This window comes from Megascapheus bottae, chromosome 12 (genome assembly GCF_031878675.1).
Source record: "Megascapheus bottae isolate mThoBot1 chromosome 12, mThoBot2.hap1, whole genome shotgun sequence".
Classification (NCBI taxonomy): domain Eukaryota; kingdom Metazoa; phylum Chordata; class Mammalia; order Rodentia; family Geomyidae; genus Megascapheus; species Megascapheus bottae.
Window position 1 is genome coordinate 34,404,625 of NC_143520.1, and position 27,145 is coordinate 34,431,769.

Sequence of the window (27,145 nt, forward strand, 5' to 3'; positions counted from 1 at the left end):
CAGTAATTCTCCTTTATGTCTGCACTAAGATGTAAAAATCAGACCTCCGGTTGGTTCTCCATCAGTGTTTCTGTCTGTGGGCTGCTCAAGTTCTTTTACCTGTAATCCCTAGTACTGCTCTGCCCCCTTGTGCTGCTATGGTGAACTTGACTGAAAACAGCATGCCTTTAGCTGCACATGAACTACAGAAACCCTCACTGTCACTTCTCACTTTTCTGGCAAGTTCAAGGTCAGTGTCTAGCTATTTTCAGCTCATCTCTTCTTGATCCATGCAGAGAAATGACAAGGTAACGTGATTCGGGGTCAGTTGTATTACAGGAACTGTTACATAAACGGAGAAAGTGAAAATCAATCCTAGCTGACAGTGACTTGGGGATAATCGGTGCTTGCTGGATGCTTCTGTCAGCTCGCCTGCATCAAACACCGTGCGACTTCTGTCAGATCTGTTTAATAAAACTATATTCTCACTTTCAGCAATTTTGCACTGAAGCTGAAACTTGAGACTATTTTAGCCTTCTAGATTTGCAAAACTCTTCAACTGTTTCCTTGGAAACTCTCCTGATACCCTTTATGCTGAGGTATGTCACTCACTCACCTGAGAGAGAGCTCTGATTGCCAAACATTTACTCCAAGCAAGAGCAATGTTTCACACAGTTGCAGCCTCTGCCCTGCACTTAAATCCAGCTCTTCCACCTCTAACTCCTTTCTCCTAATTGGAGTACCAGAACACTCTATCAGTCATTTCTTGTAAGGGGTTAGGTTTCTTTATTCTTTTTTTTGTTATTTCACTTTGTTTTCTCCCCTTCTCTATTTCTCCATGCCCACCAGAGTGTTTCTTCTAATACACAATTGAAAACAGCATTTTACAAGATGCTTGCTCCCTGTTCGTGCCAGCACCTGATGTATCAGTCTCCGGAAGGGTACATCTCACCACTTTGTGCTCCTTTGAAACGAGGATGCTCACAACACTCCACTGAAGTACAATTTGCCATAATATTAGTTGTCAGTAAATTCAAAGATGGAACTCCGAAAGCTATAAAATGGATTAGAAGCAATTTAAAAAAGAATTAACAAACTAGAGTAAGAGTATACTGTCAACAAACAAATGCTCCATCATAGGACTGTAATTTGGAATTTTAATTACCCCTCTGCTCTGTAACAAAACAATGTCTGAACTGGCAGCGATTTGAATCTCTCACAGGTCATTGAGCATTCTAGTTAATTACTCTATGAATAGCCTGTTTTTCTCCCCTCTGGAAACACGTTTCTAATGGCAGTCAAGGTCTGACAAATGTGTCATCTACATAATTAGCTAGGAAGCAACACAAAACATTAAACATGCTTTGTGCCGACAACTATCAAAACATTTCATTTGTTGTCAATTATTCATTACTTTGTAGGTTCTGAAGGGGTTGTTATTATGGAAATAAGTCCAGATGCTAACAAGGTTAGAGTTTTGGATTCAAATTAGTAATCAGAGGACTAACTTAAAAAAATGTCTCTCATGTACATTCAGTACCATGTTCAATCAGTAGGAGATTATAAATAAATTTAGCCATGCTCAAGTTAAAATGGAAACAGCAGAGCCACTTCCGTGAATTCGAAAGCCCTGGCTCATTCTGTGAGGTTTAGACTCTATAATGCCATGGTCAGCTCTGTGCATCTTTAGGCAGTCTACTCTGTGCTTGGTAAACAGTTAAAGATTTTTCACAGCATGAGGTGGAATAGGGTGGCAAGGACAAGGAAAGGAGGTTTTTGAAGATTTTTCCCCCTGGGGAAGATCATCTAAAAGTCAAAATTGAGGCTAGCAAACTTTTTCATCTATGTTCCTGAAGAAGCGGCCCCCACTGAATTACTCACCTTAGTAATCTTTCAACTGCATATTAGGTCACTGCAACTTACTTTTGCTCTGTTTGTAACCTCTTTTTGTTTACTATTACAATATTGTCTCTAAAGCTAAATATTGTGGTGATAGCAGCACTTCTAATGTATACAGCAGATATAAAAAGATTTCTCAACAGAATTGACCTCTCAGTGACAAAGAAAATTGCAGTGGAAGACACATTATTTTTGCAATATCAAAGTCTTGGATCTATAAAGAGACTCACTTCACTGTCCCCCAGCATAGCATTTCCTTATGAGCCAAAATGGCTTACAAATGTCATCTACAATAGTCCAATAAAGATTAGGAACAAAACACTGTCCTTACACTGATGAGATAAGAAAGATTTAACTGCAGAATGCAGTGTGTAAGAATAGTTCATAAGACTTCACATCAGAAAAATAAAATTCAAATTGTATTTGTGTGTGCCTTGCAATGTAATTGAGATGATCATTTTATTTTGTACGTAATGTTACATCAGACGCCTGTAGTCTAGAGCTAGGTTAGAAGAAAAAGAAAGAGAAAGAGCAAGTTCTATCAGGGAAATCAAAAAGATTGATTATCTACAGGGTGTACAAAATCATGAAATATCAAGAAATGATTCTTCCCTGAGCACTGAGAAAGTCCATAAAATACAAAAAAAATTAAAACAACAACAAAAACAGATCAGCTACTTGTAAAGAGAAAATAATTGTGTGTTTTTGTAATTTTTTTAGAGCAAAAAATGTAGTCATGTCTTACTCTGTAGAGGACACATTAAAATAAGCTTTAATAATCTCTATGCAGAAGGAAACTAATCCTTTTTCAGATCATATGATCCACAGCAGTAAAAGGAAATCATCAAACTAAAAACAATTTTAGAAATGGCTGCAGACTCTCATTTAATTAACATGCAACAGATCATATATTTATGAGGAAGTCAAAATATTTAGGAAGCCTATAATCCTGTAAGCCGTAATGTGGTATAAAAACAACAAATAAATGCAAAGTGTTACTGTTACACATGCCTGCCTGATCAATGGTTTTCACATATTGATCTATAAATGGAGTTGACAGTCTGTGTTGGCTGCACATTTTCCAAGCAGCGCTATTTTTGCACAAAACCAATACGGGCAATTACCTTTGTTTGAGATGCCAAGTCTTATCAATTCAATGTGATTTAGTGTCATTTTAATTAAATATCAGGATCCACTTCAGGACAATTTATACAAACAAAGCCTCAAACCTCACTGTAAGCTTGATTTGAAGCAAACATGGACAAGCTCTACAATCTCATAATATTTCTCAAAAACTCTGCTCAACAGAAGGCTTATATTTTTAGTAGCAATTTTTATGTCTGCTGTTCTGGCTAGCCACAACTTTGGCAAGTATCCTATAATTGCAGAAATAAGAAACAAAAGAAAATTGTTTCCTCTTCTCCTTGATATATTAAAAAGAAAAATGAACAAACACACTTTCTTAATGGAGGCAAAAGGAGTCTTAGATGATAGTATTAGGGAATGGCTAGAACTAAGTCTTTACCTAAACAGCAATAAAATATATTTTTTGATGATAATTGGCATGAATGAAGTAATGCCTTTCTGTGGGGTTAGAAAAGACAAGCAGTGAATATTCATACGTGTTGCTGCTTACGACACCAGCATTAAATGCTGAAATTGCTCATGCCTGCAAATCCTGTGTCTGCAGTTTCCTGATTTGGGCTATTTAAACTCTTCATTAATATCTATTCTAAACTGTCTAAGAGGCTGGAGCATCCCTGTTATAAATAACATCAAAGCATGTTAAATCTTTTGCATTAGCTATTTGCTGGATTGCACATTATTAGCCTTACACAGGCACCCTTTGCTTGCCTCAGTTACTGGCACTGAGCCGCCTGCATTTCTGTTTGGCACATTCTGGTAAACAAGCCATCCACCTTTAAGAGGTCTCACTGTGAAGAAGCTCAGGACAGGACAACAAATCACTAGGACCAGAGAGCTTCTTTACCCATTGAATTGAACTCTCTACATCTTTTTTATGGACAGGCAATTTTCTTGCAAACCACATCCCTCTGATCCAAATTTCCCATCACTCTGACATACCCCAGGTAGAAAGCATCCTTCTTTGAATTTTGAAAAAGTATTGACTTCATTTATCAGATAAAGCTTATGCTAAGTGTGTGAAGGAAATGAATGTATACCACTAAATAAATACTAATAAGCCTTCATATCTGTTCTGTTGAAAGAATTCCCTAAATTATTTAGACCAACACAATTCCTAAAAAGTAAATATACATCTTCTGAAGTTTAGAGTTGTATAAGTGCTTAGACTGACATTTCAAAACACTTTTCATTTAAGATACTTAGTTGTTTTAATGATAGATATAGGAGAAATTTATAAGGTGGTCTGAAATTAAATAATTATGCTTCTAATATCAGGTTCTTGTATTATTATATAGTCAGTACATCTCTATTAGACATACATAGCTCTTATATTTTTGTATAACTATTGTATTATATTTCATTTTGTTATAAAGAGTGGATAATATGCAGGGTCTGTAACCAACCATTTTTTTCCTGCAGAAATTACACAAAGTGTGTCTCTGTGCTTCTTGTGAATATGATTATATTAGAACGTATCTTTTCCATTTCTCTTAAATTCAAAATCTACCCTCTGACCTCACCTTATCACCCAAATTTTAAAAAGCAAACTCTTAGTTTAGCTTGAACAGATAACTTTAACAGGCTTGTTTGAATAAATATGCCAAAATACTTTACATTCTGTCAGTATCTAGCCAGAAAATTGTGCATGGAAAAAAGAGATGAAAAGAACTGAGACAGAAAGAAAATTAGTGCCATGGCAAGCATTCAATACAGTATCTCTGAGCCAAATTTTCTCAGTGAAATGACATCTTCTCACTAAAATACCCCTTTTATATAATTATGCACTGAGCACACATAACCAAAAGTAACTTTTATTTTTGTTCCTTATCAAGGAATACATATTGCCTAGGCTAAGAATGCAGCAACAAAAGCTGGGATAATTATAACTCATTTAACTTTGGAAAACTCTAATTCTCTAGCAGTCCAGCATACAAACCCCCAAACTAAAGTTATGTAACAAGGTAATATCAACAATGAGAAACTGCATGATAAAATCCTGCCCAAAAGTGAAAAATGCTAATTTTGTCTCATTTAGCAGCTGGATACAGAAATGCTCATTAGTTTTAAGAGGGTTAATCCTTTTAACTTTTGCATATTGATATGCCAATTATGCCTAATTGTACAAGAGGCATCAGTCAAGGTAATAGTGCATAAACACATGAAAGTTATTAAGTACATCCCAACATGTAATAAAGTAGGTGTTAATTGGTAGCTGAGTTCTGCGGGCTATTGAGGTGGATAATTCATTGAGAGATGGATCACTTGTAATTTCTCTCCATAATTCCTTTTGCAGTCTCATGCTGTGATGTTTTCATGCTTGTCAAAAACAACTGCGGCATAGTGCCTTTTGTTAAACACAGCCAATAAAATACGTTAGGCATCATTAAATATACTTAACTTTTAAACTTTTTCAAAGGTACAGTTCTTGCTGATAATACATATAGAGACACCAATAATTTACCGTAACCACCATCGCAAGTTCATGGCGGAGGAACATTTCAGTGGCTTGAAAAGTAAAGCCAGCTAACGTTCTTGTGACTCCCAGCAGACAATGGTTTAAAATGAGAAAGTAAATAAAGGAATATGCTTTTCCCGTCTGTTATCTGAGGATGTATTTCTCTTCAGCCCATATAATCACCATGCTAAATTTGTCTAGGACACCGGAGGAAAGAATGAGTAAATTCACGTATTTTCTACACTTCTGAGATTGCTTTGGGTGGACTTTGACTTGAAATTGGAGGTAAAAATGGGAACTAAACATAATCGATAACATCCTAGTCCACAAGTTTATCTCATTTAACAACCCAGTTAGGAAGCTGAATATTTCTAGGCCCTATGATATTAACAGAACACAATTAATAGCTTACATGTTTTTGCAGGGTGACTGGGACTCGCAGCCTGTCCCCAGCTAACCTATTTCTCACATTTGCTCTTGCTCTCACTGTGAGGAACAAAATAGACTTGGAGTCCAAAAGAGTGGCTAGCATTGCATAAATAATTTTGTAACATCCTATGGCCTCAGCTGCAAGTTACCACAATTATGGGAGAAAATTAACCAGGGGAGACTCATCACAATCATTGGGTTTAGTGGCTCAGGATGCTTGCAGGGCCAGGGACACAATTGGCAGTAAAGTTCATCTCTAACTATTTTATTTCAAATCTTCTTAATGACACATTATCGAGACAAAATGGCTTCCTCTCCAAACCTTAAATAGCCACACCATTTCAGTCATTTAAGCCCATTCTAAATCAAATCGTAATTTTCTCTGTTATATTATTGAGAGATTTCAAGGAAGAGATTTGCACATTTTTTTAAGATTTTTTTTCTCGGTTCATTCTTAGCTAATTTTAGCCTCTGGCTTTTCAAAGTGATATACTGTATTTGGAAGTACAAACACCACATGCTAGCATAACCTCATTATTTTTATGACACTGAAGCATGATAGTATTGACTCTTAAAATGAGTCAAAGGTGCTCTTCAGCCTAGCTCCAAATCCACTTTATCACTCTGGATTAGACCCAGCTTTACTCTTACAACTGGGGATATTATTATGACTATAAGTAAGCAAGATAAAAATGCATCATGAAAACAGTTTTCTCATGCATATTAGGAAGACAAATAAAACAAAGCTAATTAGTTTTTCTTTTTAAATTCTGTGTGATAAAGGAATGTGTAGAATTTGGAGTATTTGACTTACAGGTTCAGTGACTTTGCCAACATCAGTGAGAATCATGGATTTCGTTTGGCTCAGCCTGTCATGGTGGCTGTTGGTGTTTTTGATTCTCATTTGCACAGCTCCAGCGCCTTGGTGAGTGGAATTCAGTGTTTCCACTGAAGAATCAGCACTTGTAGATTTCTGCATCTTACTAGGTATTCCTGATGGAATAATAAAAATATTATATGAGGCAAAATATACAGTTTCAATGGTAATAATTAGAACTATTGATAATTAGAACATAAAGCTAATAAAAGTGTCTTCCTATCTTTGAGAAACAGGTAAGAAGATAGTGAAACATGAATCTATAGTTATTATGGCAAATGTCATATTCATAGGTAAGTATTTGTGCTTAGCACAGAGTATTTCAAATGTCTATAGGCAATACAGTACAACCTGAGTCATTCCTAATCCTATTAAAGTGTTTCTAATAGCAATCTTCCTCACATAAGAATGTTGGTGATGACTATTCACCTTTATGATACCTTGATTTCTTGCATAACTTCACTGATCTTTTGAACATTTTACTCTCTTTTGTTTTATTGAAACAAAAGTTGTATGTATCCTTCCAAATTTAAAGGACTTGGATTAGTTTCTGTGCAAAGCATGCCCTCACTCTACTTCTAATATCCACAAGAGGGAAATTAAATACCTTTGGCCACTGACACCTGCATACTGAACTAGATTCCTAGGTTCAATTTCATGTGTTTATATACAAAATGTTAAGGCATTGAAATCAACACTTCTCATCATTTATGTACAACATATACAATATAGGAAGAGTCTTATACACATATAATAGGAAGAGTCTTATTTATGTGAGAAAATGCAATGTGAACATACTTAAAAAGAGCAGCAATGAGGAAAATATAATAAAAATAATTTGGGAGAAATTAAATATAGATAGCTGAACTATAGTAACCTCAGAAAAGGAGTATTAGCTCTTTTTTCACACATATGACCCCTTTCAACTGCCCTCTATTAAAGTCCCTCTGGAAACTACCATCTCATAAAAAAGCATAACATTTGGCATGAAACATAGCATCGGAGTTTCTATTAAAAAAAATCTCCTATGATGATGAGACTTCCGGTTCTTGCCTACATGTACTATGTTCACTGGTCAGTGGGCACAATGGTACAACAGGTGAGAAATTAATAATTACTCAGTTAGATGATGAATTGGCCCTCCACACACAACAAATTCTGGGTTAAGGAACAAAAAATTCCAAGAGAGTAGAATTAGGATTAAAATTGTAGTAGTAATTCATCTGTGTAACATTAAAATTGGTGTCAAAGCCAATATTTTGATAGGAAAATACTATTTCACAATTACTAATAGGGTAATTGAATTACAACTAAAACTGTACTAGTCTTTATTATTTACTGTGTTATGAGGATTGTGCTCAACACTGTAAATTGTACAGAATTTCCACAAAATAAATATTGAAGCCTTATTTATTTATTTACTGATTTATTTGAAGTACTGGGATTTGATCTCAAGTCCTCACTCTCGTTCCAATGGTGCTCTACTGCTTGATTTGTATTTCCCTCTCTGCTTTTTGATAGTTCAGTAGAGCTAGAGTCACATGGACTTCTCTACCAGAACTGGCTTTGAAACATAATACACTGATTTCCATCTTCAGAGTTATCTAGGATATTAGAAAAGAGCCACCAGTACCCTGCTTCAATCAATATTTTTATGAAAATGGAGACTGGCCTGAGTAATAATTTTCCTAATACCATTGATACAAAGAGGTGGAGAGACAAGTGTGCAATTCCAAAAAGCTGACTCACTGGGATAAATTCTCATTTTTCCACAGAATTTAAACTATAAACAACGAAAAGAAACAGACTATTGATACATACAGTCACATGCAGAAATGCAAACTCATTCTGCTGAGTGAAGGAAGCCAAAGACAAAAAAAAATGAAGAATCCTAGCCAGGTTTGTAATCTGAACACTCAGGAGGCTGAGAAAGGAAGATTAGATTTGTGTTCATTGTTAGTCTGGACTACTCACACATATATTCATGCATACATGCATACACACATGCATGTGATACTTTGGTCATTTCACTGGTACATAGATTTTAGAACATAATTTAAATTAAGCTTAGGATTCTATGTGATAGATACATATCAATCTATAAAATATAACATTAGGTCTATATATATCCTATCATATATTTTTATGTCTATGTAGTTATGGTTATCTTTCCAAAACCATGTCCATAAACTTGGGTACCTGAATATTGAGTCATTGCTTTTAGACGGTTTGGATATAATATCCACATATCGAGACTATTCTCCTTTTGTTCCTTTGGTCTTGACTAATCTCACTCAACATGATTCGCTCTAGTTTCATCCCAGTGAATATTATTTTATCTTGCCTGTTGACTTTGTAGAATTCCATTGTATATATGTACATTTTTTGTATCCATTCTTGGGTAGTAAGGCATCTGGGTTGTTTCCATTGGTTGGCTATTATAAACAGTGCAGAGATTAACATGGATGAGTAGATGCCCTTATCATATCCTGGGTTATGGTGTTCAGGGTAGATGCCCAGGAGTAGTATGGCGGAATCATATGGAAGGTCTATTTTCCGTTTTTAAGAAACCTCCAAACTGCCTTCCAGAGTGGCAGTACTAGTTTACATTCCCACCAGTAGTGAATTAGGGTTCCTCTTTCTCCACATTTGTAGTTGTCTGAGTTCATAATATTGGCCATTCTAATTGGGGTAAGGTGGTATCTTAGGGTTGTTTTTATTTGCATTTCCTTTATGACCATGGATGGTGAACATTTTCTCATATTTTTTTTGCCATTTTTAACCTCTTCTTTAATAAGTCTCTCTTTAGTTTCCTTGCCCATTTTTGATTTGTTTGTTGAGTTTGGGGCAATTAGTTCTTTGAGTTCTCTGTAGATATTGGATATTAAGCATTTTTCTGATGTACTATTGGTAAATCTTTTCCCAGTTGATTGGATGTCATTCTACTTTAGTAGCTATGTCTTCATGCAGAAACTTTTTTTAGGTAGTCCCATTTCTTCAATCTCTCTCCATTCTATTTTGGTTTTGCCATTCCTGGGCTTGAGCTCGGGGACTGAGCACTGTCCTTGGACTTTCTCAAGGCTAGAGCTCTACCACTTGAGCAACAGTACCACTTCTGGCTTTTTTTTTTCTATGTATGTGGTACTGAGGAAACAACCCCGGGTCTTCGTGCATGCTAGGCAAGCACTCTACCACTAGGCTAAACTCCCAGCCCCTCTCCAATCTATTTTTGACCCTGGGACTCTGTTCAGAAAGTTTTTGCCTGTGCCTATGAGGTCCAGTGTTTCTCCAACTCTATCATGTAGCAGTTTTAGGGTTTCAGGTCTGATTGCCTTCACTTTTTGTACTTTGATTACAGCAAAGTTGTGATGCATGCCTCTAAGTACATCATATGGGAGGCTGAGGCAGAATTGTGAGTCAATAACCAATGTGGGATACATAACACTCTTTCAATGTATCTGAATATTAAATGGATTTAATAATGAAACATTTTTATCATTTTAGGAAGCTATTTTTTTTTGAAAACTATACCTCTTCTTTCAGTGTATCCATAGTTAATTTTCCATAATTCTCAATAGACTCACATTCTAAGTGTAGTGTGCTTATATTATTAGCAGGAGTCTGATGGAAGGAAAAGCCATTACCTTCTGACCCAAAACACCTAACCTCTGTATTCACAAAGGTCAAGCATGTGCTATTGAGAAGATCTGTTACTTCCTTCTTATCGGTACAGACTTTGGTGTCAAATAAAAATTTGCATTCTCATATTGACTTTACATTCAATCAATAATTTACTTGGTGAAATGTTACTTTTAAAAGGCAACATTATTACACAGACTCATTTCAGACTGCTTGGGAACTCACTACATAAAATTCTCCTCTCCTTCCCCTCCCCTCTTTTTTCTCTATTTTTTCTGCTGCGGTGAGATGATATATCCACATGAGGAAGTACAGAGACATGAGGGAAGCATTAGAGATATCTTACGTCCTATATAGGAGTTATGTGAAACTCAGGTAATCCCAGATGTAATAATTTAAATTGTTACTAAGCCACTAAAGAGCAATATATATATATATATATATATATATATATATGACACATACAACAAAGAGCAGATTCATGTCCATGTCCAGGGCAGAGCAGAGCAGATTAGCCTGAGATTTCCTCCTAGCACTCAGAAGTAGCTATGCTTCTGGGAATATCTGTAGCAAGTTCATTGTCTTCTTAGGAAGTAATGGCTCATTTTTTTTCTTTCTTCATTGTTCCAAATGATTGAATGATATTTTAAGTCACATATTTTTGTTTCATCTATGTTCTCATTGTTTATTGGCCCTCAACCTTGTAGTCCTAGTAGAATTGATTGTAAAGTCAACAATATTAGTGTATGTTTATCTTTGTAATAAATAAGTTCAGACATACTCTTAACTACAAGTATTAGCAACTTATGTATTGTTTGTTCTATGTGCCTGTTCTGTTTCCCATGGCTCTTTCTAGAACATGTCAATCATTTTGTAACAACATTGTGCTTTTAAAACATTGTATACATTCTTATGGGAGGTGTTCAGAGAACCAGTCGATGTCTAAAGAATTCAGATATTTAAGTGTAAGTCACTGAAGCCTGGCCTCACTATTTCACCAGATTTCCTGATTGTATGTGTACCAAGAGAAGAATAAGAATAGCTTGTGATGTTGGGTTAGTTCCACTTTCAATCTTGTTTTAAAAACAGGAAACGAGATGAATGTGCACTTCATATGATCTGTTCAACTTTAGATCTGCTCAACAGACTTGGTTAAATGATATTCTGCATTGATTTCTCCACTCAGTCTACAAATACTCAAATAGGAGTGTACATAATATTTCATCTAATCCATAAATTTCATAGCTGTTCTGTCAATTATTGGTTCACTGTCTAGTTACATGAAGGCCTTGCAGCTTGCCCTTTGGAGTTTGAAACTGGAATTTTGACATTTCATTTTACACCAAAACATTAAAAGAAAATGAATATTAAGAATATTGTAGGGAAAAGTAAGGGTTCTGTTCTGTACTTTTCATGGCACAGAGTGAAGCACTTGGAAACTGAGGAATACTCATCTTCTGGCCTAATTTGCCACAGCTCATTCAAAGAAACCACAGACCAGAAAATGGAACCTCATCCTTCATGTCATTAGTTTAGTAATAGATTTCAAAGACAATGGGACTTGTGCATACAACATAAATGTAACACAAATTCCAAAGAAAATCTGCCAGTGATGAGGGAGATTAAATGAATACAGTGGAGCCATATTCATTGTATGTCATGGAATCCTTGCTATTCAATCGTTTATAAAAGTTTCTATATTAATTAATTAATTAATTTGTTTATTTATTTATTTATTTTGCCAGTCCTGGGCTTGAGCTCAGGGCCTGAACACTGTCCTTGGGCATTCTCAAGCCTCTACCACTTGAGCCACAGCACCACTTGCAGGTTTTTCTATGTATATAGTACTGAGGAATCAAGCATGGGTCTTCATGCATGCTAGGCAATCACTCTACCAAACTCCTGGCCCCAGTGTTCCTATACTTCTTTGAAAAACAATGGACACTTACTATTTGGTTAATAAATACATGCAAACAAATATGCAAATTAGTAATTGCCAATGTATGTAGCTTAGCAAAAGGTGAGATTATTATTTCAGCTTCTTATCAGGCTGTGTAATAATGATCTCAAAGCATTGATAGGAGAACGTTTCTTATTTATTTCTCATTTTTAAAAAATATGCCCTATCTTTATCAGTCTAATGGCTGGAGGACTGTGGATATTTCAAAGTAAATTGTACTGAGAAAGAAGCAGCACTCTGTATTTTATTTCCTTTTTCTTTTTGTATTTTTGGGATAATGTATAGAGGGTTACAGTTACATTTGTCAGTAAACAGTATCATTGCTAGGGACTGATACAAAATTTAAATTATAAATAACACCAAATTTCCATTACCGAACAGTTGTTAGGTTTCTTTCTCATTATAAAAAATGAAGACAATTTTAAATATAAAATATAAATTTTAAATATAAAATGGCAATTTTCCTTGATAAAAGCTCTTTTGACATTCAGATTTATTTATACGTTTGATGATTTTACATATACATCCACACTTGTGTGTGTGTGTGTGTGTGTGTGTGTGTGTGTGTGTGTGTGTATGTATTCTAAATAGAAAAATTTCTTACATGACATGGGTTACCAGTGAGGTTTTTGTGAGACATTGAGTGCACCCCCAGAGAACTGTATGGGAATTATCCTGTGATTTTACTGTATGGCAGATGAGATGTATTGTTACCCTATACCCCAAGAACTGACGTCCCTTCTTCCTAAATATGCAGGAAGTCTCTGTGTAGTATGATCCCATTCCTATCTCTGCATATGTAGGAAGTGTTGTTTCTTATGGCTTGCTAGGAGCTCGTGGCAGCTTTACAGACAAAAACCATTTCTCAGAGAAATTCATTTCAAACCCCTGGAAAGATTCTATGTTGATTTGTGGTAGAGTAAAGTCTGTTTGTTCCCCTTTGGGAATGACTTGTGGCTGTGGTACCTCCAGTAATGTGTGGTACAACCTTCATGTCATGCTTTCCTGACAGGTCAGTAATTAACTTGCATTGCAATTGTTTGCCATCTCCACCACAGCAGCTATTTACCAAAATAACATTTTAATTTTAGTTTCCTTCCAGCTCACTTTGCTTTTCTTTTTCTCCCTGTGGCTTCTACATCTCTATTAAGTCTAATTTCCCCAGACCACTTCCATAAGCTGAGAATGCAATAAAACCCAGTTTCAAAAATGTCAAATATAATGAGAAAGGAAGATCACAGTAAAGAAATTTAACAATAGCCACCCACCCCATTGGGTAACATTGTCTTTGACTGGACAGGTGTTATTCATAGGAAATGTGATAATATAGCTTTGCATTTATTTAACTTAGACCAGAGAATTTTGTAGACAGACTGTATTTACTGAAAACGTCTGGCAAGTCAGCAGCATGGATAAATTTCACTAAAAGTATTTTTTTTTTGCTTTTGTCCATCCTAAATGACGAAAGTGATGAGTAAAACTATTTTGAAAGTAGTTTAAATTCTAAACAATTTTGTGTTACAAAATCTTGTTCTTATCTTGTTTGTGATGTATGGTTATCTTGTTGCCACCCTGAACCCCCCTCAGTACACTTTCTTTTTTCTTTTTCTTTGTTTTTTTCTTTTTGCCAGTTCTGGTGATTGAACTGAGGGCCTGTGCCTTGTCCTTGGGCTTTCTCCAGATAGAGCTCTACCACTTGAGCCACACTACCACTTCTGCTTTATCTATGTATGTGGTACCAAGAAATTGAACCTGGGTCTTTGTGTATGCTAGACAAGCACTCGATCACTAGGCCAAATTCTGTGCTCTCCCCTCACCCACCTTGTACTGGAGGGAGTAAAACAACTGAATTTTTACTTCCAAAAATTTTTGAGTCTCTAACCAAAGAAAATGACTTGCATCTCCCATAGTTCTACAAAAGTATTACAAATCTTACAGCAGAGTTATAAATGGAGATGTCTGTCAAACATGTTTCTTAAGGCTTCATTGGAAAAATATGACTAGGGACAATTGCAAAGTGAAGGTGACATTAGTCCTGGATATTGATAGATACTATTTGAGCAAGAAGAACTATTAAGTTCAGTGTCACTCTGATATCTTCAGATTTCAGAAAAACAGTAATAAACATCAAATGTAAGTGGCTAGGTGGGAAAGCATGTGATAGTTGATGAGAGCTGAACAAGGAAAACTACTGATCTTGTTAAGGAATTTGGATTTGTCAGGTGATGTTGCTTAAGTTTCATTACCACTTGAAAGGATTGGGTAAAAAGAGAGACACAAGAATGGATCACCAACCCCAGAACTACTCATGGGTGTCAAAAAGAAACTTAAATCACAGTAACTGCTATATCATTTTGGTTTTTTTTTTTTTTTTTTTTTTTTTTTTGCCAGTCCTGGGCTTGAGCACAGGGCCTGAGCACTGTCCTTGGACTTTCTCAAGGCTAGAGCTCTACCACTTGAGCCTCAGCACCACTTCCGGCTTTTTTCTATGCATGTGGTACCGAGGAATCGAACCCGGGTCTTCATGCATGCTAGGCAAGCACTTTAACCACTAGGCCAAACTCCCGGCCCCTGCTATATCATTTTGTAAACACCAAATTTCAGATAAAAGACATACTTAAAAAAAAGATTCCAGAATTTTAGAAACTGTACTTGGATTATCTTGATTCATGTTTTAGTATTTCTAGTCAACAATCAGAAAAAAGCTAAGATGAGACTACGGTGGTGAAATAGAATCCTTAAGTAAAATAAGAGTCCAGGTGCAGTTGTGTCTAATTAAAGAGAGAGAAATGGAATTGAGATTAATGAAACTTTTTTTTAAAATTTGTCTGTAATGACTGGAAAAAATAGCAAAGGCAAGTAGAACAAAATCTACTGTAACTACATTTACGGAGCATAAGAAGACATGAAATGACAATCTCCTTAGACACAGAGAAGACTCACAAGGAGCAGGAGTAATACCATCTACTCTCTTTCCTCTGTCATTTTTGACCTAATCTAGCAAGAAATGCTGAGCCATTTTCCACCCCTTTCATACAAGTATCAAGTAAGGAAAAACAGTAACTATCTTAAGACATTGATGATAAAATGCCCTTAAGGAGACATATCAGCTACAGAACTTGCTGTTTTTCAACCACAACATTAGAAAAACAAAAGAATAATACAAGTACATTCTGATATACCCTTAGGACAAGCCTAATTAACTTGTTTGAAAGATAAATGCAAAACGTGTATTTTCATCAAACATGCTTTTTGTTTTCTTGAAGAAAATACACAAACATCTCTTGTTCAAAAGGGTGCAACTCTGTGACAAAGTGCTCAAGCGGATGAAATCTAATCCTCTATTGGTTGCTCTCGTTTGGGATTCCTATCTCTATTTTGGCTTAGGTTTCAAATATCAGGAAGCTGTATATTATATTACTATTTCTCAACAGTGATCACTAATTAACAGTAGTCAATTAGAGTCAATAGTTCTTTCATTTAGCAAATTTGTTGTTTCTGTTTCTTTTTACTTATTGCTAATATCAACAAACTCTGAATTGATTGATTTGGCATCTAGTGTCAAGGGGCCTGAATATGGAACAGGGCAATTGTAACCCATTGTTGTAAAGTATGATTACATCATTAAATAAATCTTCAGAATGTTTCTTTAATGCCTTTAAAACCAGTTCTCAATTGATTATTTGAGTAAAATGAATTTAGAATATTTTGTGTGTATGTGTGTGTACTTTCATTCTTTGTACAAAGTTGTTTACTTAGTTGTTACAAGTGAAACTCTGTGTCATCACAGTAGACAGGAAATATGATCAGCATCCTAGATGTCCCATGCAGTTTTGTTACTGTTCCTAACCATCTCATCCTACCAAGAGCAACAAGTATTCTGCCTTCTTTGTTTTAACTGATTTTGAACATTCCACAAAGAGAAATCTAATATATATATATGTATATATATATACATATGTATGTGTTTCTCCATAGGCTTATCTCTCAAACGTTTGTTTGTGTAGATATTTGTTAAGCAATATATTCTTGTCAATTGCCTTGCAAGTTTTTTGTTCCTTTTTCTAATAGATTTCCTTTCCTTCTTTCTTGGGAGAAATTGTGTATATATTCAGGAAACAAGTCTTTTTAAATGTGTAGGTTGCAAGAACTTTCTTTCCCTACTTGTGATTTTGCTTTGTATTCTTAAATTTTATTCTCATATTAGTAGATCTTGATTTTAATAATTCCCAATATGTCTCTTTTCTTTTTACAATTTGTTTGTTTTCTAATGAAATCCTTGCCTACTTTGAAACTAGAAACACTTACTTTTATACTTTCAAATCATATATTGTTTCAACCTTTATTTTTAAAAATGTGATTGAATTGGAAAACCCTTTTGCATTTAGTATGAAGTGGGAATACATTTCTTTCTATATAATTCATGTGTATGTGTGCTATGTATTGTGCATTTTTAATTGTAAAGATTTCACATAATTTGTAAAGGATAGAAACAACCAGGGATCCATTCTCCATCAGAAAAGACCAGATTCTGACCCCTAAATGATATCAAGAGGTACAATTCTATAGGGACAGAGAATAAATGTTGAACAATCCCCCAAATATCTGATGACAGTCAGAGTAAACAGTGACTGAAGCAAGAAAACATGATGAATACAGTTAGCCAATAGAGCAGAAATGTTCACTGTTAAACTAACAGGGGTGGTACTGACATGTCAAGTTTTCAGATTATTATCAAAGAGGTTTGTTAGTTCAGTGACAGAGTTCTCACTACCGGGTGTTTGTTCCTATCCAGGTCAATTAGCCAAAAGAGACTGGCAGTACCAAGCTAAGACCTTGGTATTAGCAAACTGAAGAAGCAGCAGTTCACCAAGTGACCAGGAGAGGAAGTTGTGGTCAGAGCAAAAAGAAATGTCCAATGGAGAGGAAGTGATCTGTGAAAATACTGAAACTTCTAAATAAAGTAGAAATATACTTGATCTAAAAATTGCAAACCCAGACCAAGAGATAGGTCTAATGACTCCATTTATTTCTCAAACCACATAATCTATTCCATTGGAAATAAAGGCTGACTTTAGTTAAGGTTTTCTTTGGCAGGTGGGGTCAGTAAAACATAATATGCACTGGGAAAAAGGAAGAAAACTATAGTGCACTATTTCACTAGTCAATGTGCAGCTGTCAGGTTATTGTCCACAGGTATCCCAGTGGATACCTTGAGTGGATTAAAGAATGGACCAAAAACTGAATTCTTGAGAAGAAGCCTCAGAAATTATGGTTTGCTTGGGCTCCCCTAGCAGAGGTTTACAATAGAGCAAAATCTAGATACATAAGGCCATATAGGATGATGCTAAATGAAAAGACCTCCAGTATATAGAAACGAAGGCCATATAATGTATGATTGTTGTCCTTAATGTACTATGTTATTTCTCATCTCTTTTGCTGTCCCTTGGTTATCTTATATTGTTACAATATCTTACCTTGTTATCCAATATAGTGTATATATCTTTATTCGTTTATTTGAAATAGGATAGGGAAGGGGGGAAAACAAGATGAGGGGTGGGATGGGGGGAGGGAAATGGGGACCAAAACATGAGAAAGGATCTCACTGTTAGTGAGGTAATGCCCTGTCTATCTAGTGAATATAATGTAACTCTTCTGTTAATTAAAATAAAAACATATGGAAAAAAAGAAATCATGGCTTGGCAATCACCTCTCACTGATTCAATTGTTTAATTTTTACATAGCTACAAAGTATTTTTGTATCTTCATTGTTACAAAATTGCCACCAAATCTCTTAGTGTCTTTTTGTATGTGTGCAATATTGGAGTTCACAACCTAAGTCTTACACTTATTAATTGTTCACTCTGTAGCAGACAACACAACATCTAAGTGCTGAGCCTTCACTGATCAAGCTAGCATTCTACAACTTAAGCCACCGATCCACTTCACATTATTTTGGTGTTTATTTGCAAATCAGAATCTTACAGACTTTCCTTCCATGGGATCTTCATGTCTCCGCCTCCTAAGCAACTAAGATTATGGGTATGAGCCCCTAGTCCCAGGTTCAAATATGTTATTTTGATACCTATCAAAAATATTCAGGTTGCAACTGTAGTTAAGTTTTCTGGAAATAAATATATATTTTAGAATGACCATGTGAGGGAACATGACATAGTTTATACTTGGAAATAGTGAGAAATAAGATGGTAGGTAGCTAAGTAGTTAAGTTGATTGAGACATACACACAGAGGTACATGAAAATGGTGGGGCAAGTGTCCCACCAAGGACCAATATACAGTATTTTACTATCCAGCACCAATATGCAGTCCTAACTATTGAATGAATCCTGTGACATAAAAACCCAAACATAGGATACCACATCTTTCAGTATAAAGAAGATTTGTTATTAATTCTTTATTTGCTGAATGAACTTGGTACATGTGAACAAAATATCAATTAAAACATTTGGAAAATAGTGGAAGTTTGAGAACTAATTTCCCAAAATACTGTGTCTACAAGCTTCCTTTTGAGAAATCAATAATAATATCAGGATGGTGAAATAGTATTTGACAGTCCAATTACTGAAATAAGAAGTTTTTATTTATTTATTTTTTATTGTCAGAATAACATATGGAGGGGTTACAGTTACATTCGTCAGGCAGTGGGTGCATTACTTCTTAAACCTTGATATCCCTTCTCATGTTTTTATTCTCCTTTCCCTCCCCCTACAAGTCATCTTGTTTTCCCCCTTCTGTTCCCTATTTCAAATAAACAAAAAAGTGTATACCAGTCTACAAATTCAGATACAGCAACCTCATGAAATTAACCAAAAGTGTGAAAAAAAAGAGAAAAGAAAAACTTTGCATACAACTAGGATTCTCCTAGCAGATCACAATACATCAAAACCTATGTTCATATAGTCAAAAAGGATGAGACTAAATGAAATGAACTCTAGGTTAATGAAACAGGAGGTTTACCTTTATGAAAGAAAAACTTTCAAGCTGATTTTTCATTGTTTATCCTAAGGATTTTCCCTCTATTACTATGTTAAGTACATGTCTTAAAATGTGTCTTATTTTTTCTAGGCTGAGGGTTCTTAAGTATTTCAGATGTATTATGAGAACCTTAACCCAAAAAATCCTTATGTGCTAAATTCTCCATTTACACATGTTTAATTTTGCTTCATTTTCTTCAAAGATGAATTCGTTCATATTTCCCATAAGAAAAACAGAAGATGATGGTTGTGTGTTATCTATCTCACTGAATTCTAGTTGAACACATACTTTAATAGCCTTACATTTTTTATTGAAAAGTAGAACTATTACTCTAGCTACTCAGTAGTCTAAGATTTGAGAATCGAAGTTAGAAGTCAGCTGGGGAAGAAAAGTCCACAGGATTCATCCCCAATTAACCAGTGAAATGCTAGAAGTGGAGATATGACTCACACGTGAGCACCACACGTGAGCAGATAAACCCAAAGTCAGAGCTAAAAGTTCTGAGTTTAAACCCTGGTAGTATCATGTACACCAAAATTATTATTAGGAATAGCAACCCTTTGAACCATTAAAATATACTTGAAAGACAGAAATGTAAAACAGGTCGTGTCTCTGGTTTAGGCACTATTGGGAAATAGTAGAGCAAATGGTGAGAGGAAATATGGTCAGCATACTTTACGTGTGTGTGTGTGTGTGTGTGTGTGTAAAAATGGAGCAATGAAGTTTGAGATTGGCTTGGGATGAGAGAGGGATAGTGAGACTGTCTGATCAAGGTACATTGGACATATCGAAATGAAGCCCGATTTGTATAATTGATGCTAATAAAATGTGAAATATTCATCAAACACTAAATTTGTCCTTTTTGCCATTGCTTCATTTGCTTATCTCATTTTTAATGATTATATCTGCAACTTACAGAACCTTTTCTAGTAATAGAATATATGGTACAATATTTAAGACTGTATCCATCAAATGCATGTGTGTGTGTGTGATTTTGAGTTCCCATATGTGTGTGTGTGTGCACTTGTGTGTGTGCACCTGGGTACTTGTGTTTAATTTTATTTAAAATACCTATTGCTATCTACTTCATACCTTATATCCTGTGATGTAAAAATGCCGTTGAAACAAAGAGCAATATAATCACTATTTCTTGGTAAAGTTAAATGTTTTAAGATGTATTTTAATGATCTAAAAAGTGCACTGTGGAGAGTTGGCAGCAGAAGAAAATTTATTCTTTTTCGTTAGGAAAATGAACCCAGTCATGAAAGCTAGACAGACAAAACAAAGACCTAAATGAAAACGCTATATATAAATGGATGTATTTTCACAGAATAGTTGAATACTCTAGCCAATTTGTAAACATTTATTAGGATTTACTGAATATACAAAAGTTATTTGGATGGCTCTAGTTCTATTTAATCATGATACTGTGCTTCTTCTTTCTTAGAAGATATAAATTCAAGAAGAGGTAGAAAACCGGCAGACAGCCAACCAAATGCAACCCACAGACATATGTTGTTGGGCCTGAACAATGTTTTGAAATGTTTTGAATCAATTTCCAATTGAAAAATGAGGGCTGTTCCTTAAGTAAAAAAATGATAAAGAAAGAAAGAAAGATGTCTATATATCTGCTCCTGAAAAATCATTAGATTTTGCAATCTGTTTGTGAATGTCCAGTAATGACCAGCTGGAGGTAGACTACGTTTTCATCATTTAGACTGTTCTCTATCTCCTACCTACCTCTCTTCCATCTACTTTTCTTGCATAGATGTGTTGACTGTTCTGGAAGCATATATTATTTTAATCTCTGATGACAGTCACCTAAAAGTGCATTCCTCCTCTGATATATGAACACAGCAAAGTTGCTGGTACATATTAAGGCAATATAATATAATTTTCATTATTTTGCTCGTTTTAAATTCAAGCTCATAGAATGGGAACTGCAGAGCAGAATCAAAAGACTGTATTTGTTCTGTGGCTTCAAAGAGGTTTACCAGACATTAATTCATTTATTCAAGGATTCTTTCAACAGGAGCTCAGTGACAAAGAGGAGCATTTTGCCATTTGCTAGGCAATTTCCCCTTTCTCCCATCTCCTGATCTGACCTCTTTTGTTGTTCCTAGTATAGTTTAGCAGATATTTATATTCTGGATTATCTGGCTTTCTGTTCTCTTTATATCCTAACTTATATTGTTTTCTGTTCTCTATTTGAGCCCCGAGTCTCTTCTGCCCAACTGACTGTGGGTTTCTTAAAGCCAGATACTATCTTTGTCAGTGTCATTATCCGTAAATGACTTCAAACATTACAACACTTGGTTTCTTACTGAATCTTCTAATTCCCCCAGTTGTAAGAGCACATTCAACAAGAACAGGTGGCCCATGCCCTTTAGAATGATTGTGAGGCTAATCATTCACAAGTGTCATTGCATTCCTGTGTTTCATCTCTACCTCTCCACACTGAAAACAGCCCCATGGGTTAGGCACAGTTGCATAACTTTCTCAGGAGAAGCATTCACTCCATCTCACTGCCATCCATGTCTGCTTTAGGTCAAACTTTCCAAATATTTGCCAAGATGACTAGTTTCTGTTCCTTAAATTATCTTCAAACAGTAGTGTGACTTAAGCAGAAGGGCTACAATCTAACATGTCTATGTAGAAGCACAAACATATCCTTGTCAATGTAAACCATTCCAGTTACCTTGATAAGAGAATTTCCAACCACCTATTTTCTTATTCATTTTTAATATATTTTATTTATTGTTATTGTAAAGGTGATGTACCGAGGGGCTACAGTTACATAAGCTAGGTAATGAATACATGTCTTTAGGGTCACCTCAGTCCTTTTTCTAAGTCAGACATTTGTCCTAGATGTCACTACAAAGCAGTCATAGGGTCTACTAGCTCTCCAGAGACATTGTCTTAACTGTTTTATATCTGCTGAATACTGTCAGCACTTGGATTCCTCCATTGCACATTTTGCTCTCACTAATTAGCTACCCTTATACAAATTGCTTTCAGGTTTGAGATTAGTGAGATGAATCAGAGGGACTCAGCTTGTCCTAAGGGTTTTCAGTAAGTTCACTGCACTGATAAGTACCATTAAGAGTGCTACCAATTATTCTTCCTCTCAAGTACCCTTTAATGGTTTTTGTTTTGTTTTGTTTTGTTTTCCTCTGCAATAAGCTCAATTGTTGGGGCTTGGCTATTACAAGTTTTGGCTGTGCCTGGATGACTTAAGCTTGGATTTTTCAACCAAACAGCCTGTTTTAATGATTGGTTGGACTGACATTAAATGGGTAACCAGGCTGTTTTAAACATTTCATAGAGGCCTTAAATTTTATTCCAAATGCAAAGAACCTTATAACACAATGCTGTTGAAGCCCCAAACATTTTCTTCAGAAGGTCTTGCTCCAGTCAAGACTCCTCCAGGTAGCTTACTACAGTTTTTAATATTCCACTTCTAGGCAATACAAATTTAAGTGCGTTTGAACAAGCTTGCTTAATATGTAGCTTTTCTCACTCAGCAACAGAGGGGGAATACCTTCCTAGTGACTCAGCAACATACTTCTGAAATGCAATGTGAGAATATTGGCTTTATACAATGCTGGTGTTTGCCAAAATGAAAGTGATTCTGTGACCAGTGAAGTTACAGTTCATGTAGCAGTGTGCCATGCTCAGCTACATGAGCAGACTGTTATAGACTCCCTCCATCCCAGCCCTATCCCAAATGTATTTTTTTTTCTTAAGTGTGGTCTTTATTGCTGGAAAAATAAGCTGAACTGGATGCACTAAATGCAGTTGTTTTTTTTTTTAAAGAAAAAGGCTTTCAGCATTGGCAGCAATTGCTAGAGTCAAGAGGTAACTGAGGTGTTCTGCAACACTACTCTACAGGAAGCTAAGAACGACCTCTTGAGAAGCTGAGACCATGAAAGACCAGTAGAGTCTGTGAAGAGCTGAGAGGATGTAAGCCTAGGCTACAAGAACCACAAACCCTAATCAAGAGTGATAAGAGAAAGCACAAATGGGGAAAGCTGCCTTTCTGGCTCCCACTTCCAGCCCTGGCTAATAAGGAATTGGAAATCCAGAGCAATAAATCTCTAGTTTGGTGGCTAGCAAGCATACGTTTCTAGATCTTAAGGTCTAGAGCTAAGAGCTGAGTTCAAAAGCCCAGCATGTTGAGACTGTGAGGGTCAAGGCTCTCAGTATTAGTGCACTTTCCTATTCCTATTCCTAGTCTTGATTTCCAATTGTGAAGGCAAATTTAACCCCTAATGTCTGTTTGAAACACCCTTCCTAATTAAATACAGAGTTGGTTTCCCTAAGAGAAGTAAAGAAACAAAACAAGAATTTTTAACTTGATCAACAACCTAGAGGGAGAAATCAGTTCATTTTTTTTGTGTTATACTTTCTTAGACTTTTTTTCTAAGCCTTCCTATGCTTGTCTCCTGGACCATTTCTTAACAACTTCATCATGTATCAAAAAGTAGATTTAAAATAAAAGTGTTTAAGCAGTATTTGAATTTAATTTCTGCTATAAGAATCCACGGAAGGGGCCGGGAGATTGGCCTAGTGGTTAAAGTGATTGCCTAGCATGCACAAAGACCCGGGTTCGATACAGAAAAAGCCGCAAGTGGTGCTGAGCTCAAGTGGTAGAGTTCTAGCCTTGAAAAAGTCCAAGGACAGTGCTCAGGCCCTGAGCTCAAGTCCAGGACCGGCAAAAAAAAAAAAAAAAAAAGAATACACTGAAGGCTGCTGCTTTTAAAATTGGTATGTGCAAGGGAGCCAAAAAAATCAAATGGAAGAAAGACAGCCTCTTCAACAAGTGGTGCTGGCAGAACTGGTTAAGCACCTGCAGAAAAATAAGTTGGATCCTTCTTTGTCACCCTGCACTAGAATTAACTCCAAATGGATCAAAGACCTTGAGGTAAAAGCTGACATACTGAAAACTTTACAAGAAGGAATAGGAGATACACTAGGCCTCCTTGGCACAGGTCGAAACTTTCTTAATAAGGACCAAGAATCACAACAAATCAGAGAAAAGCTGGATAAGTGGGACTGCATTAAACTGCAGAGCTTTTGTATGGCAAAGGACATAGCTAGTAAATTAATTAGGAAGTGTAGAGAATGGGAAAAGATTTTCACTAACCATACAACAGACAAAGGCCTCATATCTAAAATATATCAACAGCTCAAAAAATTGAATCACTCCAAACTAATCTCCAAAGTAACAACCATCCCATTAAAAGATGGGCCAAAGACTTAAAGAGAGTTTTCTCTGAAGAAGAAATAAGAATGGCCTATAGATACATGAAGAAATGCTCAACATCTCTGGTCATAAAAGAAATGCAAATCAAAACAACTCTAAGATTCCACCTCACTCCAGTTAGAATGGACATGATCAAGAAAACTAATAATAACAGATGCTGGAGGGGATGTGGCCAGGAGGGATCACTACTACACTGCTGGTGGGAGTGCCAACTGGTTCAACAACTATGGAAAGCAGTATGGCAGTGCCTCAAAAGACTAAACATAGAGCTCCCCTATGTCCCAGCAATTCCACTACTTGGCATTTACCCAACCATCCAGAAACAAGGACATACTAAATCCACTAGCACAACTATGTTCATTGCAGCACTATTTACCATAGCAAAGATATACAACCAACCCAGATGTCCCTCAGTTGATGAGTGTATCAACAAGATGTGGTATTTATACACAATGGAATTCTATGCTGCTGTCAGAAAGAACAACATCTCCCCATTTGTAAGGAAATGGAAAGACTTAGAAAAAATCATATTAAGTGAAGTAAGCCAGACTCAAAGGAACATAGGTTCAATGGTTTCCCTCATTCGTCATAATCAGTAGAAACCTTGGGCTGTACTAGCAGAGATTTGCAATAGAGCAAAACCTAGATACATAAGGCCATACAGTATGACACTAAATGAAAGGACCTCTAGTATATAGAAACAAAAGCCATATAATGAGTGATTGTTGTCCTTAATGTACTATGTTATCTCTCATCTCTTTTGCTGTCCCTTGGTTATCTCATATTGTTACAGTATTTCACTTTGTTATCTGATATATTGGATACATGCGTATTTGGTTATTTGAAATTGGATAGGAGGGGGGGGAAACAAGATGAGGTGTGGGGGTGTGGGGGAGGGAAATGGGGACCAAGAATTGAGAAAGGGTATCAATGTCTGTGAAGTAATGCACCTTCCATCTGGCAAATGTAATGTAACCCTTCTATTAATTACAATAAAAATATATGGAAAAAATAAAATAAATTGCTATGTGCAATAAACAGGAATGCTTCAAAATGAGAAGATATCATTGCCCAGGGCAAACATTGAGTTGCTTTAAGTAAAATCTATATATCAACTAAAGACAGACAAATGAGAAAGAGCTCTTCTTCCCTTTTCCTTATATAACTATACTGTACTTCCTCAATTCAGCTATATGGTGGAAATGAAACTCATAGCAACAGATTGTTTTTGGTGAGTTATATAGTTTTATCATTATACTTAGAAATGAAGCAGACAAAAAATTATAGTTTGGTTTTTAGACCATAGTGGGGTCAAAAACTCACCATTACTTTATTTAATGAAATGTAATGGAATACTTTCTACAGCTTCTTCTGTCATTACTACTTTAACTTTAAAAAAATGATCTACTATACACTAGCAGTATTTTTACCACTTATTTTCTAATTTTTCCTACTGAGGAAGCTCCCATTTTACAGATGAAGAAACTCAGCCTCAAAATAATTAAGTAACTTCCTCAAAATAACTTTATAGCATCTCCCAAATGGCAGAGCACAAGACTGAACTTATTCATTTCCAATTGTTTCCTTTTAATAACTTAATATATCTATTTTTAAAATATATTCTAGACTAGAATTTGAGAAAAATATGTTTTAATGAGTACACCCCCAAATATTTTTCATTTTCATGTATCCTCACAGCATTGAATTTTTGTTTCACATCCTTCTTTGATTTGACCTAAGAAATGCTCCTCCTTTCATTTGATCAGTGTATGCTCTATGTTTTTATGTATTTATAGAATATCACACTGACTTGCATTAATATGTATGATGAATTCATTTTAATAAAATAATGAGGGAGTAGATCTTCTGGTTTTCTCACAGACTTGAGGAATCATCAGTTAATATCCTTGTAAAACACTAACTAGATTAAAATAGGCAAAAGACATTCTTGCATGTATTAAGTAACTGGAAAATAACTATCAGACTGAAGACATAAAATACATTCATCTAAGGAAAAATAAAAGAGAAATAGTAATATTCAAAAATAATATTTCTTTACAATAGTTCAGAAAAATTTAACAACTGTTTCTGACAGCAACTAGAGTAATGAAAACCTGGCCATTAATTGTATATATATATACATACATATATATATACATATATATATATATAGTGATATGGAGAAGTCTGTGGTGATTCTTAGGTTACTTTTATAACTGACTTTAGAAATTAAATTGTCATAATCAAAAATAGAATGATGAGAAATATTTCATGGGAGAAGTTGTGTGTTAGCTTGCAAGATTCTCAATTTGAACTTCAGATGGGACATCATGAAAAATCTATTTCAAGTGATAAGTGAAACAAGTAACAATTTTGGAAGAAATTTCATGCTAAAGAAGGGACAAATGAAGTATCTTATTTGAGGGATACTATTTAAATCACAAAAATATATAAAAATGTAAACATAAAATTCTTTGGAAAAGAAAACAATACTCCAGAG

The 27,145-nt window shown here is 35.4% G+C and overlaps 1 protein-coding gene across 3 annotated transcripts in view; it reads right to left on the reverse strand.

Annotated features, from left to right (window-relative positions):
- The window catches only part of Arhgap15 (Rho GTPase activating protein 15), a 626,004-nt gene that overhangs the window by 588,001 nt on the left and 10,858 nt on the right, over nucleotides 1-27,145 (reverse strand). For 2 of the 3 annotated variants that reach the window (XM_090343126.1, XM_090343125.1), the window contains exon 2: nucleotides 6,723-6,901. In XM_090343126.1, the coding sequence (XP_090199252.1) occupies nucleotides 6,723-6,887 (165 nt within the window). In that variant the 5' untranslated portion in view covers nucleotides 6,888-6,901. Of the gene's footprint in view, nucleotides 1-6,722; nucleotides 6,902-27,145 lie in introns of those variants that run through there. The other variant, XM_090343127.1, reaches the window with a different exon arrangement.